Below are 17,454 nucleotides of genomic sequence, written 5' to 3' on the forward strand. Positions count from 1 at the left end.
TTCAATAAATGCCTGAGTGACTACTATGGAAGAAAGGGGACAAGAGAAGTTATGAGGATCTTACCTTCTCAGTGATTCTGTCTATTTGCTTGTTCTGAGAGTCAATCTCATTGCCCATGTCTATGGCCATGGTTTTCAAGTTCCCCAGGATACTGCCCACCTGACACAAATTTTCTTCCATTTCATCCTCTCTGGCATCATTAGTTATCCTATCATGGAGACAATTAAATGTTACCACAGGATTTGTGGTATGCCCCAAAAACCTGTATGACTGCCAGAACTGGCTTCCTGACAATGAGAAAACAACTTTTCATTTTCAAAAGGAGCCTAACTGACTGCATCCTCAACACTCTTTGACATCAGTGATCTTTTCATTATAGATGAACATTAAGTAGTGTATATTAAGTGAGTGATCTTTCTGAAAGATTAACAGTGAAACTCAAAGAACTAATAGATAAGAGTGCAATATCTGATATGTATATATGTAGTGAAAAGCAAATTTCTAACATAGCTACCTTAATGCCATTTAAGAACTCATGCAAAGTTATTCTAGTAAAGAAAGGAAACTCAATGTCCTGAGTTAAAAGACATGAAGTTACATGTAATTGGAAAAATTATTAAAAAAAAAAAACAAGAAAAAAATAAAAGAAATGTGGAGAGTTGCTGGGAGGAATAGATCTACCGTTTAATGTATCCACCACTGGCTCCTCCTGCAGCTGTTTGCTGAGGCTGACCATTTGTCATACGGCCTGGCTGCTTAGAAACCACATTACCAGGTGAATTTTCTCCACCTTCAACCCATGTTGCCTTATAGTCCTTGCGAGACTCGAAATTTCCTGACCTACACAAAAAAAGTGAAGAGATACCAAGTCACGTTGAGAGGCAATTAAGTGAAAGACTCCACATCTTGTTTAGTTTGCCCTATCATTGGTACAGCCAAGTAGAGTGGCATTAGAGTATACTTGACATTCCATTAAAATGAACATTCCAAGCATTTAACATTCCATTATAATGTATAAACATGTCATTCACAGTTCTCATGAGAATCCACAAGCTGTGAAGGGAGATGACTTAACTCTGAAAGGTTGGGTTAACCAGTGATGGGCTTACCTCTCAGTTAACTACCCTGAAGATCAATCACCCTGGCACATGGTAGAAAAAGTGAAAACTGTTAAGACTAGACTATCTAGACCATCTACAATATGAAACAGGAAGAACAGTTAATAGGAAAGTTAAAGATAATGCTAACACTCAATTTCAACTTTCTCTCCACCAAACTTTAATTGGAACTAATAACAAGTGATATAATTGACTGGTTTGTCCTTCACCTCTGTTGAGGTATCTTCAGGAGATATTAAATGAGCCCCCAACATGGTCATGGAATCATCTAATATTTCAGCTGGATGAGTAGCCCTGATAAACGAGATAAGTCCAAAATGTACAGACTGCCAAGCAACAATGGATGAGGAAATGGACCAGACTGTCATTTGAGTTAATTCAGCTTCTTCATTTTATATTTTACATAAAAAGAAACCATTTTATATAAGAAAACCTAAGGCTCAGAGAGGTTACGACTTGCACAAAGTTATTCAACTTATCAGTAGCAAAATTTAAGACTTGAAACCAGTAATGGGCTTGAAACCAGGATTGACTATCAGTTCAATGTTCTTTTTCACTACACCAGGCTTCCTTTCATGGGTGAGCAGATACAAGTAATGAATGGTGTGAAAAATGTTTGCAAGCCTTTAAAGCACGGTACAAATGCTAGTTATTCTTATTAATCCCAAACTGGATGATAAGTCAATGAATCACGGAGTTGGCTATACTGCTAACGCCAGTTACAAGGGATAAATTATTTGGCTGAAGTTTTTTGATGTAATAACTTATTTTTCCTGATCCTATTTTTCCCCCTAATCAATAAGTATTTCGTAAACACTGACTGTATGCCAGAAACTGTGCTAGGTGTCGGTGATACAAAAATAAAATAATTCCTGTCCTTGAGGAGTTCACATTTTATCCAATGATCTGAAAGCAAAATCTTTTATAAAACCACCTGTTTTAGAAGTGACTGACTGATAGTCTGCTCATCAAAGTATAATTTTAGTATACCTGCACCTGAGAATAATGAGACATAAGGTTTAATAAAATGCTAGTTAACTGGTGAAGCCTACAGAAAGGACTTTACAATAATGACTCATAACTAACACTAAAAACTTCCAAACCATTTGACAGGGTGAAGGAAAGGTTAAAATAGCTAGTATTTATATAGAGCAGAGATTCTTAACTTTTTTGTGTCCTGGACCCCTCTGACAGTCTAGCAAAGGCTACAGAATCCTTCTCAGAACTGTTTTTAAATGCACCGAATAAAAGACAAGATTACAAAGAAGGCCGATTATATTGAAATAGTTACCAATTTTTTTTAAGTTCACAGACTCCAGGTTAAGAAATCTTTTATAGTTTCAAACAGCTTTACATGGGTTATCTCATTTAATCTTCCCAACAACCCAGCAAGGTTCTGTATACACTGTTTGAGGTTTTGCTTCGTCTAAAGAAATGGAAGTTTCTGAATACAGTTTAGGCCTCTTTGGTATATTCCAGATTATTTTCCAATAAGGAAATTTTTAAATGGCATAAGCAGAGAAGAGATTAAGACAGTATAGTGTATCTAGTCCTAAATGAACAATTTGGGGTCCATTTCTGACAGAACTATAATTTTATCTTAAATGGATTATACTCTTTATGCCTCAGTACAATGGGTTCTGTTTTAGAATAGTATGAAAAAAGTGAATCAAATATTTTAAAAATATCAAGAATTAAAGCTTGAAGTATGTATCTATATGCCAATTTTCTTTAGGAGTTTGACTAAAACAGTAATTTTGATCCTCTTAAAGCCAAAATTATTAAGTACAGTACTATCCCTCTTAAAGAAGATAAAGTCCAATGACAGTCAGAAACTTTATAACAGGAGGTATAAATAATATAGTAAGCATAGGAATGTGGGGAGAATATAGCATGAACAATTATTAAAAACCAAAATAATTTAAAATGTGGCAGAAAACATAATATGTATCTGAGCATCCTGAGGTTGCGTCAAACCTGGGGAAGATAAAAGAGGTGCCTGTTTTAAGGAAAGGAAATGTAGAAAGACTAGGGGCTAGAAAAGCCTATCGAGATGGAACCAGGGTACGGTCCAGATCAATGATTAAAAGACACAGGTTTCTCTATAACTCCCTGACCCTCCAGCAGCTTCAGCCAACTTCTCTTTCAGAGTAAGGAGTCATCTATGGGGAAAGAACATGTAACCTTCCTTTCAGCCTCAAGTAAATTTATAAGAACTAAATCTGTTTTACCTTCACAAAGTCATGTCAGTGAAACAATACACATTTACTTACTTAAATGTGTATTGACTGACCTCAAAGCTGGAAGGGAACCTTAGAGATTATTTAGTTCAACCTGTAGTTGAATAACAATCCCTTCTAAAATATTCCCAATGTGTGGTAACTCAACCTATACCAAAGGACCTCCTGTGGTTGGAAACTTACTATCTCCTGAAGCAACTCATTCCACTCTTAAACAACTGACTGTCAGGAACTTTTTTCCTTATATTGAACCTAAATCTGCCTCTGCCAATTTTCAGTGTCAACTGAGTAGACCTATTATAATCTGCAGGACCCATCTCTATTATGCCTCTACCTCTGAATAAAAGAGTCTCTCTGTCCTGCCCCTCATTCCCTTACCAAAGACTAAGAATTCTTTTAACAAGGTAATGTGTACCCTCAAAATGGAAACATGTGGCTTCCTAACCTTCAGAATTCCAGTTAAAATGTAATCAATCAATCAATAAGTATATCAGGATCATGGCATAATTTCTTGAATTCTCATAAAAAGGGAGGAAGAGGAAGTTGCTGAAGAAGAATCTATTAAGGACTTTAAGGGGATCAAAATATACCATTTCAATCAAGCTCCTAAAGAAAATTGGCATGTAAAAACGTAGTTCAAGCTTTAGTTCTTGATATCCTTAAAATGATTCTTTTTTTTAAACTACTGTAATTTTTTAAAGTAGTTTTTATTTTTATTAATCATTTATTTTTAGCTTTCTTTTCCCGTTAAATTTTGACTTCCATATTCTCTCCCTCTCTCCCACTGCTTCCCCCACCCACTGAGAAGGCAATGTATTATACATATGCAATCATGCTAAACATATTTCCGTATTAGCCATACTGTAAATAAAGTGAGAGAATTATACTTCAATTTGCACTCAGAGTTCATCAGTTCTCTGGTGATGGACAGCATTTTTTCATCATGAGTCCTTTCAAACTGTGTTGCATCACTGCACTGATCAGAGTAAGCCAAGTCTTTCACAGTTGATCATCATTACAACATTGCTGTTACTGTGCACAATGATCTGGTTCTTCATTTTGCATCAGTTTATATGGGTCTTGCTATGTTTTTTCTGAAACCACTTCTGTTGTCATTTTTTACAGCACAATAGTACTCCATCCCAATTAGATGCCATACCTTGTTCAGTTACTACTCAACTGGTGAGCATCCCCTCAATTTCCAATTCTTTGCCATCACAAAAATGACAGATACAAATATTTTGTTCATATATGTCCTTTTCCTTTTTCCTTGATCTCTGAGATACAGACCTACTAGTGGTGCTGCTAGGTCAAAGGGTCACAGTTTTATAGCCCTTTGGGTATAGTTCCAAATTGTTCTCCAGAATGGTCAAACCAGTACACTATTCCAACAACAGTTTATTGGTATACCTATTTCCCCTCATCCTCTCTAGCATTTATCATTTCTTTCTAGGTGTGAGGTGATACCTCAGAGTTGTTTTAATTTGCCTTTCTCTAATCAATAGTGATTTAGAACATTTTTTCATAAAACTATAAATAGCTTTGATTTCATCTTCTGAATAGTGCCTGTTCATATCCTTTGACCATTTACTAATTAGGGAATGGATATTATTTTTATCAACTTGTCCTGATTCTCTATTTATTTGAAAAATGTAGCCTTAATCAGAGAAATTTACTAAAAAAATTTTTGATATTACTTCATTGTCTATGGTACCTTTTAGCAAAATTTAGTTTCCCTGATTATCTCTTTTAATTAGGTCTACTTTGCTTTTGTTTTTGTCTAAGATCATAATTGCTACCCCTGCCTTTTTCAGTTCAGGTGAAGCATATTAGATTCTGCTCCAGCCCCTTATTTTAACTCTTGTGTGTCTCTTTCTGTCTCAAATGTGTCTGCTGTAAACAATATATTGTTGGATTCTGGTTTCTAATCCATTCTGCTATCTGCTTCTGTTTTATGGATCAGTTCATCCCATTAACATTCACAATTATGATTACTTTGTATTTCCCTCCATCTCATTTTCTTCTGTTTCCTCTCTCTTTTTACCCAGTCTCTCCTCAAAAATCTACTTTGCTTCTAACCACTGCCTCCTTTAATCTGCCTTCCCTTTCATCATCCCTCCACCCCCACATTTCTCTTATCTGCTTCCCCTCCTATTTCCCTATTGGGTAAGATAGATTTCTATACACAACTGAGTGTATAGTCCCTCTTTCAAAGTCCCTCTTTGAACCAATTCCAATGAGACCGAGCTTTAAGATCATTCCAACATAATCAATTCATACCCATGCCCTCTATGTAAACTCCTTTTAATTGCCCTAATCATGATAAAGTTTTTAGGAGTTACATGTATCATGTTTCCATGTTGGAATATAAACCGTTTAACCTTATTGAGTCCCTTAAGTGATTTCTCTTTCATGTTCATCTTTTTATGCTTCTCTTAAGTCTTATGTTTGAATATCAAATTTTTTCTTCAGCTCTGGTCTTTTCATCAGGAATGCTTCAAAGTCCTCTGTTTCATTAAATATCCATTTTCCCCCTGAAGTAGATTATTCTTGGTGTAATTCTAGCTCCTTTGCCTTTCAGAATATCATACTCCAAGTACTCCACCGCTTTAATGTGGAAGCAGATAAATCCTGTGTGACCTTGATTGTGACGCCGCAATATCTGAATTGTTTCTTTCTGGCTGCTTCCAATATTTTTTCCTTGACCTGAGAACTCTAGGATTTGGCTATAATATTCCTGGGAGCTTTCATTTTAGGATCTCAGGAGGTGATCACTGGGTTCTTTCAGTTTCTATTTAACCCTCTGGTTCTAATTTTCCTTGATAATTTCTCGAAATATGTGTACACTCTTTATCTTTGATGTTGGCTTTCTGGTAGTCTAATAATTCTTAAATTATCTCTCCTCAATCTATTTTTCTGATGAGACAGTCCACATTTTCTTCTACTTTTTTTTCATTCTTTTGACTTTGTTTTATTGTTTCTTGATGTCCCATGGAGTCATTAGTTTCCACTTGCCCAACTCTTAATTCTTAAGTAATTATTTTCTTCAGTGAGTTTTTACCTCCATTTCTATTTGACCAATTCTGCTTTTTAAGGAGTTCTCTTCTTCAATAAATTTTTGCGGCTCTTTTGCCACTAGGCCAATTCTGGTTTTTTAGGTGTTACTTTTTTCAGTATTTTTTGTGCCTCTTTTACCAAGCAGTTAATTCTCTTCTCATAATTTTCTTACATCACTCTCATTTCTTTTCCCAGTTTTTCCTCTATCACTCTTATCTCTTTCCTTAACTCTTCAAGGAATTCTTGTTGGGCTTGTGTCCAATTAGCATTGTTTTTAAAAAAATGCTTCAATAACCTTCTTTATCTTTCCTTTTTCCTGGGAGAGGGGACAGCTATCACTACCCTCTCTCTCTCTCCCGAATGAAAATTTTTCTCCATTTCAGATAAAAAAACACTGTTAACAAACATGTATAGTCAAAGAAAACAAATGTCCCACATTGGACTAGTTGGAAAATGTGTATCTTTTACACAATTTCAAAGGACTTATGATGAAAAATGCTATCCAACTCCAGAAAAAGAACTGATGCAGATTGAAGCACACTTTTTTAATTACTTTATTTTTCTTGGGGTTTGGGGGGTTTTTTTGCTCTGTGTTTTGTTTCACAACATGACTAATATGGAACTATGTTTTGCATGCCTGCACATGTATAACTTCTATCAAATTGCTTGCCTTCTCAGGGAGAAGGGAGTAGAGAAAAGAAGGAAGGGAATTTGGAACTCAGAAAAAAAATGTTAACAAATTGTTTTTACATGTAATTGGAAAAAATACAATATTTAAAATTTAAAAAAATGTATATCTTGCTCACTACCTTGAGTTGATCAATTCTCTGTGGGAATTGGTTAGCAGGTTTAATCATTGGCCCTCCTAGAAGCCTTGTTAGTCACTGCATTAATCAGAGTTCCTAAGTCTTTCAGAGTTGGTTCTTTTTCAAAATGCTACTTCTATCAATAGTTCTGGTTCTGTTCACTTCAATCTGCATCAGTTTTGACAAGTTTTCCCAGGTTTCTCACATTTTATGCCACAATAATATTCCATTACCTTACATACTATATTTTATTCAACTATTACCCAATTGATGGGTATACCCATTTTAGTTTCTTTTTTTCAATAAATGAAGGTACTACAAATATTTTAAGACATATGGGTCCTTCCCCTGTTTGTCTGTTTGTTTTATCTCTACAGGTCTAGTAATGGCACTACTGGGTCAAAGACAATATCTAATTTAGTGTCTTTTGGGGCATAGTTCTAAACAGAGGTATTTTCTACCACACATCACAACAAAATGCCACTCACAATGTCCATGCACATGCAAATACAGGCAATTGAAGCATCACCTTTAGACAGCAGATTAACAGCTCAGACTGCATCCTAAAGTTCACTTTGATCAATTACCGAGACAGCCTCTGGTGTTAAATCTTCATTTTTAGTAAGCAGATTAGAAAGGAAAAGATTAGGTAAGAGTGAGATACATGAAACAGTAAATGACAGCAAAAGAGAAGCTGGTTTGTTAGAATTTTTAAAACAGCAATTAGATTCCTGCCTTGTTTTACTGAAATAATTGATGTCGGAGAATCTGAATAAAAAGGAAGGAAAAAAAAGAATCATAAAGTATTTAAACTAGAGAATGTTTCATTTTTCAAGACAAAAATCCATTCTGACTGATGATATTCTTCTAACTGAAAGTTAGATCCAAAGTTCAATATATGCTCAAAATAACCACTTTTCAGTTCTGAACAGGTCACAGTAAAACAACAAGATTTATTTTGCTTATTATAGTAACTCAAGTCTTGAAAGTTATACTTCAACTTCACATTTAATTTAGTTCTCAGAAAATCTAGAATGGTTTTGAACCACCTAGTTATGGTACATAGGTAACTACTGTTTTACTCACTGAATTATACATCATGACATTTCTCTGCTCAAAACACTTAAATGACTTCTTTAGTATTTTCAGTTGTGTCTGACTCTTAGAGACCCCATCTGGGGTTTTCTTAGCAAAGATACTGTACTGGAGTGGTCTGCCATTTCCTTTTCCAGCTCATTTTACAGATGAGGAAACTGAGGCAAACAGAGTTAAGTGACTTGCTCAGAGTCCCACAGCTCGTAAGTAAATCTGAGACCATATTTGAATTCAGATCTTCCTGACCCCAGGCCCAGTGCTCTATGCCACTTAAATGTCCCTAACCTACTGCTAAAAAGTAAAATATGGGGTATCTCAGAAGTCTTAGAATAGTTTTAACTTTTATAGTTCTACATAAAGTCTTTTTTTTTTGGAATGGTTAATTTTACTTATTTTAAAATTCATTTTTTAAAATCCTGAGTTTCAAATTCTCTCCTGCCCCTCCCCCACCCACTAAGAAAGCAAACAATATATTAATTCCTGTATAAAGTCTTCACACATCCCCCTACTTACTTTGCAGAGGTGGGGACCTGGAGGTTATCCTATAGCCTTACTGTACATAATATGAAATTGCTTCAATATACTGATCAATTTTGCTAATTTTTCCCCCTCTTCTTCCTCTTTTTTTGTTTTGTTTTGTTTTGTTTTTTTCGTTTTAAGAGATGGCTCTTGGGGGAAATTCAGGTAACATAAAAACAAAAGACATCAATAAAAATTTATTAAAAAAAAAAAGATAAGCCACAGTTAGAGAGTAGAATCTCAAAGTTCCAGATCTTAGATACAGACAATTCTGAAGACATCAAGGTATTAGATGTGATCATAACATTGTGTGGTTGAAGCAGAACAGAGGAGGTCACTAGAGTTGAAGCATTTAAGGAACTGTGAAGCTGAATTGTGAGAAGGGATCATCAACATGATTATTAGCAGAAGAAACCTAACTGTATGAGTATGTGTCCTATGTCTCTAAGAAGCTCATATGGGTAGGTTCTTAATATTAATGTTCTCTTTTCTCTATGAAGAGTGGCTATTTAATAAATATTTAACTAAAATGTATGACAACACACTAGATTCTGAAGCCACAGACTGCAAATGGTGTTGATAGCTACTTAGTTAGAGAACTAATGTAAGAGACTATAATTTGAGCATAATAAATTAGGACATTAGACATTTCATCATCCTGGGACTTTTAATCTTAATTATACTTCATTTCAAATTGATGTTAATTACACAATCAATTCTCCCAATTTGAAGGCAACTGTATTTAAAATACACATCTTAAGCTTATTGCCTGTGAAGAGAAAAGATTAACATCAAGCAGTGGGGCAATTTTTTTTTAAAGGTGCCACTTCCAGCATCTTTTAAAAAGAACTTAGTAAAATCAAAATCTCATTTAATGTATGGTTCCATTTAGTGAAGGTATTTCTTTATGCTAGTACATGGCCCATAGTAAGCCACTGCTGATATGGTTTCAACTAATTCAACTAACAAAAAAATCCTGTAGTACACACTCAGATGTCACAGAATCTTAGAGTTAGAAGGGACCCTCTGAAGGTCATCTAGCAGCACGTACACCTAAAATAAGGATCCTCCTCTAAAAAATACTCCAGCAATGGTCATCTAGTCTTTCCTTGAAGACTTCTACTAAAGAGGAATTTCTTCCTTCCCAAGGCAGCCTACTTTTGGACAGCTCTAATTATTAGGAAGTTTACCCTTACATCAAGCCTTAATTTCTCTCTCTGCATTCTATCTGGATTCAGTGACCATAGTTCTGCCCTCTGAGTCCTAGTAGAAGAAATATAACCCTTCTTCCACCTGACTGCCCTTCAAATACTTGAAAACAACTGCCATTCCCATTGGATCCTTCACTATTCCAGGCTTAAACATTCCTAGCTCACTCAACCTATCTTCATACAGCATGATTTTGAGGGACTTCATCTGGTTTGCTCTCTGCTAGAAGCACTCAAGAATTAACAAGGTCCATCCTAAAATGGAGAGCCTAAAACTAAACATAACGAAAATGTTTTCTTGGTTAACTATCACATTACTGTAAAAATACATATGTGTACAAAATTTCTCTGTGTACAAAGCTGAAAAGATTAAGAAGATTTCATGAGCCTCTAAAGTACATCAAGAGATGGAAATGGGGATGAGGAACAACCTGGGGCTGGAGATCTCAAGTGAGTACAAAAGAATAGGTATACTAGAAGAAAATGCAGTGAGAGGTAAGGGCCTGATGAGTAGTAAAATAAGATAAGAAAGTTTTTACTTTGTCTAGGGGCTCAAGTTTTCTTCAAGGATCAATTGTTTGTTAGAGTAGGTGCCTTGATTCCACTGTACTATACCTACTCGAGAAAGTCTTCTCTTGCAGATAGTGTTTCAGCTCTATGGTATTGTCTATATCTCTTAGGCTTCCATGAAAGCCATAATACTTGTGCTAGAAAGGGAAGCAAAATGAAATTAAGTACACTGAGTACCTCTTCACCACCATCTCCTCATTATACTTATAACAGAAGTATCTATTGAACCATGGGACGTCCATTTTCTTCAATGATCTTCCACCTATAAACTTTAAGTTGGTCTCATTTCAGCAAGAAATTGAAGGTGACTATGTGATTGAAGAGAAGAGGTATAGTGTTCTTCTCTTACCCTCCACATCCAATCAGATGCCAAGTTTTTCAAGTCTACTTCCACATCTTTCACATCTGTCTACTTCTTTACATTTAGAGGGCCAGCACCCAAATTCTGGCACTCATTACCGAAATCACCTAGCCTTTTGAAACAGTAGCCTAATTGGGTCTCCCTATCTCTGATTTCTCCCTTCTCTAATCCATATCCTTCACCCGACTTCCAAAATGATATTCCTAAAGCACAAATGAAACCCTGTCACTCCCCTGATCAAGGGGCTTTGGTGGCTTTCAGTAGCCTCCGGACAATATAAACTCCTCACCTGGAAAGTTAAAGTCCTTCACACCTGGGTTTCACCTGTCTTCTAGACAGATCCCATAATATTCCACATCTCACGCATTCTATGTTCCAAAATGTTCTACTTGCAGTTTCTCTTATATAACATTCTATCTCCTGCCCCTATCCCTCTGCCAAACTTGTCCCTTCCATACCTGAGACCCTCTCCCTCCTCATTTCTACCTTGTGGAATCCCTGGGTCTTTTCAAAACTCAGATCAAGTGGCAGCTCCTACAAGAGGCTTTTGCTGAATCCTCAAGCCCATCTTAGCATCCCCACTTCCAAGTTCCTTTCTATTTATTTATTCATATATATATTTATATTTATATACATCATAATTATTTGTTATTTTCACCTAGAGAAAGTAAGCTCCTTGAGGGCAAAAATAGTCTTGCTATTGTCTTTTGCCCAGAACCTGGAACAGTACCTAATAAGTGCTTGTTGAATTGAACTGAATGAGCTGAAGTTGCTGAGGGAGGTTTAAAAATAATTAAAAGGGTTTTGTTTTAGTTAAACTGAGGAAGAGAAAAATATCACAACAGGAAAAGGAACTGTTGATCAAGGTAGATGGAAATAATAGATAAGGAAGAAACAGCAATTACTCAACTTTTATTGAGCTTTTGTCTTCTCTGGCCATGGAAGATGAGCTTTAGACTGAAAAGAACAGAGCAAAAGTGGCTAACGGGAAGCTGATATCCAAGAGAAGTGGGGAGACAAGCCATTATCTGGCTGCTGTCGATGAATTCAAGTAACCAATGAACTATATTTTAGATTACTGCAAGAACAAGCAGAAGAGACTGCTCAATGATCTCTGGAAGATCTCAATGATCTCTGGAAGAGTGTGGAGAATAGGAGGGGTGTCACAAGGATGGAGAAGGACAGGCATTTTGTTTTCTTGAACAATGAGATAAGAATAGAATCTACAAACTATAGGTCTATGAGCTTGACTTTGGGTTCATATGAAATTTTAGAACAAATTATTAAAGAACTCTCTTTAAATATTTAGTAAAGGAAGTAATAAACACAAGGAGCCCATCATGATGGTTTCACCAAGAACAAGTTATGCCAAACAGGTTACCAGATCAAGAGAATGTTGAAGCTTTAATTTAACACAGATTTCAGCAAAGCTTTAGACAAAGCTTCTCATACTATTCTTCTGTTGACAAAATGAAGATATAATAGCTAGATACAAGTACGTACAGCTAGATGGATTCAGAAATAGCTAACTGGACTCAAGGAGCAATTTGGAAATAGATCTCCAGAAGAATGCCTCAAGTATTTGGCCTTGGACAATTAAATCTTCTTATCAGTGATATAAAGGCAGAGATAAAATGCTTATCTAGTTTGTAAACTGCACAGAACTGGGAAAGATAACTAATAAAATTAATTATTGTCAGAATCCAAAAAGACCTCGAGAAGTGAGAACACCAGAACATAGGGATAAATGTAACATCTTAAGAACTGCATTAAAAAAACATCAACTTCACAAGTTCAAGATGAGGAAGATGTAGCTAAACAGCAATTCAGAAAAAGATTTGGAGGTTTTAGTGAACAGAAAACTAAAGGAGTCAACAGTGCTGATGGAAGGTCATGATCAGTTTAAAGGGCATTAGGGCAACCAGGAAGGGCCTCAAGATCATACCATAAAAGCATATGGAAGGAAATGGGAATATACAGCCTGGAGGAGAGAAGACTTAGAAAGACATCTTGGCTGTATTTAAGCCAAGGGGAAAAATGATTAGACTTGTTCTACACAGACCTAGAGGGCAGGACTAGGAACAACGCATGAAAGTTCCAGAAGCCAACTGTAACTCAAAACAGGGATATATTTCCTAATAATTAGAATCATCCAAAAGCAGAAAAACCTGCATTAGGAAATACTGGGTTCCCAAGTGAAGTCTGGATAACTACCCACTAGCCAGATATAGAAGGGATTTGTGGTCAGGTATTGTGGAGACAACTAGATGGCCTACAAGGTAACTTCTGAAACTCTGTGATTGTGTGATTTGTCTTACATTTCATTAAAGCAGTGAGGAGAAAACTAAGAGTCAAAACAAGTACAAAAGAACTTTAACTTCCCAATCCTTTTAACAGACACTAAACTCAGCCTTTAAACAACTTGGGCCTATTCATTCTGGGGTAAAATTTGCAATCATAAGTCATAAGAACTTATTTACCTGAAAGCCTGACAACACAGAAATGGCTCTTCCACTCCCAACTATTTTTGGTAGCCAAAGAGTCCCAAACTTAAAAGTTTTTGACAGAAAAGCTATGAACAACAAATATAACAGCTGCAACAACTAGCTTAAAGTTGTAATACTTATAAAGCACTTTGGAAAATGAAAACTTTTAGCACCATGAACACAGTCGTTCAACCTTAAGACTGCGTCTTATGACTTAATAGAATACAAATTATGACTTATTAGAATACAAAAATTGCCAGTGTGTTTCTTCCTTAATTCAACAGATTAACCTCTCCTCATGAAGGAAATGATAAAAAACTGATTGCTCAAAATTAACTTGCAATTATTCTGAATATTTAAATATTTGCTGCTATTAATAAGAGATTGATTTTTTAAAAAGGGTAAGAAGGAAGTGGATTAATTAGAATTTAGTGTCATTTATCATTTTTACAATGCACTTAATGGATATTTGTCAAACACTATTCCATTCTAGGTACTATAGTCATGAGACTTCGGTCTTCAAACATTTATCTTAATACAGTTTTCAGTGACCACCACTTCTGAAAAAACTTACCCCAAAACTTGGAAGCATCTTTGGCCACTCCAACAGTCTAGTCCCCTAAGGCGAACCCCTGTCTAGCCTTTCTCCATTTCAATCCATTCTTCAGCTGCTACCCCAGCTTCAGTCCTATGTCTGAAGATTCCTCCTATTATTCCTCTTTCTCCTTTATCTAGCACTTAACAGTCCAGATAAAGCACACCATTTGGCATCTGATACATACTTGCAGTATTGTTTATTACTGTTTCTTGTGGACTGTTCTTGTTTCTCCAACAATTCTGAGTTCTTTGAAGGCAGGACCAATGAATTACAGCTACTAGGAACCTTAGCAGTCATCCAGTCCAATTCCTTCATTTTACATACCAGGAAACTGACGTCCAAGTGACTTGCCTAAGTTCACACAGATAGTAAATGGCAAAATCTGAATTTTAACCTAAGTTTTCTGAGTAAATCCATTACTATTTCCAATACATCAGGCTGCCTCTTCACATTCCCTACCCGTACTGTGAAGAATAAATAGTATTCTCTATAGTGTAGTAGTACTCTCTACAATACCTGTTCTATCTAGCAGTGGTTACTTATTGATTGCCGGTAAAAGAAAATATTAACTCCATTCCACTTTTTGACTGCCAGAGACATATTTTCTACCCACTTCTCTCTAGGTTAAAAAAAAAAATACTTGTTTTTAAAACAGGATAGATTAAAATTGTGGTTTTCAGGGAACATACCAAATTCGATATGAAATGATTACTTATCTTTTTTAATAGATCAACAACATATATTTATATAATGTGCCACAAAGTCCCTAATTTTTGTCTTAAAACCCTATATGCATTTCACCAGAAAGAAAGGTGGGAAAGGGGAATCTTTTTGTAAAGCTTGTGTGGCAGTTTAAAACAATCACTACCACAAAAAAAAAAGAAAGAAAGAAAGAAGAGAAAAAAGAAAAAAAAACATCTCTCACAATATCTTCTAGGGAAACAATGATGAGTTTTCAGGCTTTGACTGATCAACTCACCTATTCCAAGGGCAAACACAAAGGCCACAACACTTGTTAAGTTCTGTTAGGGTCTTCTCTGCCTCTCTCATGTCTTTGTTTATTTGGTCCATGCCTTCTTCTATGCGGTTCAGTTTTTCTAAGAAGAGTTTTTTGAAAGTTATATTTTGTGGGAAGTTACTAGCCATAACAAATATTCTAGGAAGCTCCCCAAACAGAAAATACTGTTATATAAGGCAGCATAATAGGATACAGTCCCAAATTTAATAATGCACTGACACAATCTAGTAAATGTCTGTAATGGCAGTGAAAGAGTAAACAGACAGTAAATACTACCTGACATGAAGGCAGTCTGGGATGTCCCAAATTTAAAGCACCTAGCCCCCAATTAGAATTTGCATTGACCCCAGGAAAAACTTAGGGATACAATCCTGTTTTGGAATCATATGGGCTGAGATCTGCTTTGGAATCAGATACCCAATATTATTCCTAGCTCAGTAGGTTCAAATCCCAGAATAAACAAGATCCCTTGAGAACCAGGCCCATCTGACACTGAGCTCCAAGGAATATTCCAATTTGGATGTCCCCCAAACTTGTTTAGTTCACTAACCATATTTAAGTCCAGTGCCCTGATTTTCTGGGCATAATAATAACTCCAATGGAAAAAGTCAAACATTGTATAATCCAAAATGTGAAAGGGGTCTCAGGTGGAGGAAATGTACCACCCACATGGGAAAGAGCACTCTTAAAGGATACATTTTGGAAACACCCATGAATACAGCAAGTGTGCAAAGTAAAATTCAGAACTTCTTCCAATGACTCCAAACTCACCCCCTTGTTCATCCAGCATAGTGATGGTTTTGATTCCTGCATCCTGAGACTAAAAGAAGTGGGAAAAAAAAAAAGTCTACAGTATAGCTAAAACAAAAGGACTAACATCTACAAATGTAAAAAATACAGAGAAAATATCAAGATCGGAGAAAGTAAGATTCTAGGTAGATTAAGCCAGGACTAGATGTATATTTTACAAAAGTCACCACCTGAAGTGAAAAGTGAGTCACAGACTTTTATTAAATTAATTGTCCCTGACATGCTATAGTAATGGAAGAGGAAAAATCAAGTGTTGACATTACATAGCTTGATGACATCAATACTTTGTTTTCAAACAAAAAAGTATTGTCTTCCTGTCTCTAAACTCATTCAGAATACTAATTTAACACAATCCCTCCTTGCTCGATTCCCATACTTGACTAGACAGAACTGACTTCATGTTAAACATAATGTTATCTGAGCAATAAATGTTACTGGGCATTACTGATCCAAATGCTAAACAGGTCACAAGCTTTGTAACATAGAGCTCTGCAGGCAGAACAGTGGCATCATGTTGTACCCTCCAGGATACCCAAGAGTAAGACATTTCTAGTAATATTCTCTTACCTCAATGGCTAAACCCAGGATTCTCCTTGTGCTTTCCAGGGACTAGAAAAACAAAAACAAAAACAAAAAAAGAGCTTTAATATTTTAGGGTACAACAGAAAAATAAGCAGAATTTTTAAATAAAAATCTATGTTTACCATGTTCAGGATGTTATTCTCTACTATATGTAAAATCATTGCCAACTATCTCTTAAATAATGTAAAAACAACCAAATTGGTCATTAAAGCTGCAAGCTGATTTTCACCAGATACTGGGTCAGTCACTGAATCACAGAATTTGAGAGTCAAAAGGAACTTCTACCGCGTCTAATTCAATTCATACCCCATAGGATTACCCACTATAACATATCCTAGTGGTCATCCAGCCTCTGGGTGAAGACCTCACTACCTCTCAAGGCAATCCAGTTCATCTCTGGACAGTACTAATTATTAGGAAATTTTTCCTGACATCAAGGCTAACTGGCTTCTTTGCAAGTTCCCCTCACCGCTCTTGATTCTGCCCTCTGGAACCAAAAAGAACAAGACTGATTTTGCTACATGACAGTCTTTCAAATACTTGAACATAGCTATCACATCCCAGAGTCTTCTTTTCTCCATGCTTAACCTTCCCATTTCCTTCAACTAATCCTCAGGCATCACAAACTCAAGGTCCTTCACCATTCTGGTGGCCCTCTTCTGCTTAATGCCCAAAATGACCACCATACTCCAGATGAGGATTGACAAATGGACTATCACCTTCCTGTTCTCTGAGGCAATACCCCTCCTACAGCTACCCAGGACTAAATTAGCTTTTTAGCTCCCATACCACCTTGTTGAGCTTGCAGCCCACTAAAACCTCAACATCTTTTTCAGAACTGCTATCTATCCTTACCTTCACCATCTTATCCTTCTGTTTTGACTGAAACTTTACATTTGTTCCTATTAGACTCAGCCCAGTACTAGTCTGTCACAAAATTTTTGGATTCTGTCATGAAGCATATTAGCTATCCTTCCCAGCTCTG

At 36.0% G+C, this 17,454-nt stretch overlaps 1 protein-coding gene across 1 annotated transcript in view; it reads right to left on the reverse strand.

Moving 5' to 3' along the window:
* Positions 1 to 17,454, reverse strand: part of SNAP23 (synaptosome associated protein 23) — a 54,997-nt gene that overhangs the window by 2,265 nt on the left and 35,278 nt on the right. Inside the window, exons 3-7 of the mRNA XM_027870065.1 lie at positions 16,455 to 16,496; positions 15,849 to 15,897; positions 15,039 to 15,156; positions 683 to 841; positions 65 to 209 (exon numbers count right to left, since the gene is read on the reverse strand). Coding sequence (XP_027725866.1) covers positions 65 to 209; positions 683 to 841; positions 15,039 to 15,156; positions 15,849 to 15,897; positions 16,455 to 16,496 — 513 coding nt within the window. The remainder of the gene's footprint in view (positions 1 to 64; positions 210 to 682; positions 842 to 15,038; positions 15,157 to 15,848; positions 15,898 to 16,454; positions 16,497 to 17,454) is intronic.

The sequence above is a fragment of the Vombatus ursinus genome, unplaced genomic scaffold (assembly GCF_900497805.2).
Source record: "Vombatus ursinus unplaced genomic scaffold, bare-nosed wombat genome assembly UNPS02014794.1, whole genome shotgun sequence".
Taxonomy (NCBI): domain Eukaryota; kingdom Metazoa; phylum Chordata; class Mammalia; order Diprotodontia; family Vombatidae; genus Vombatus; species Vombatus ursinus.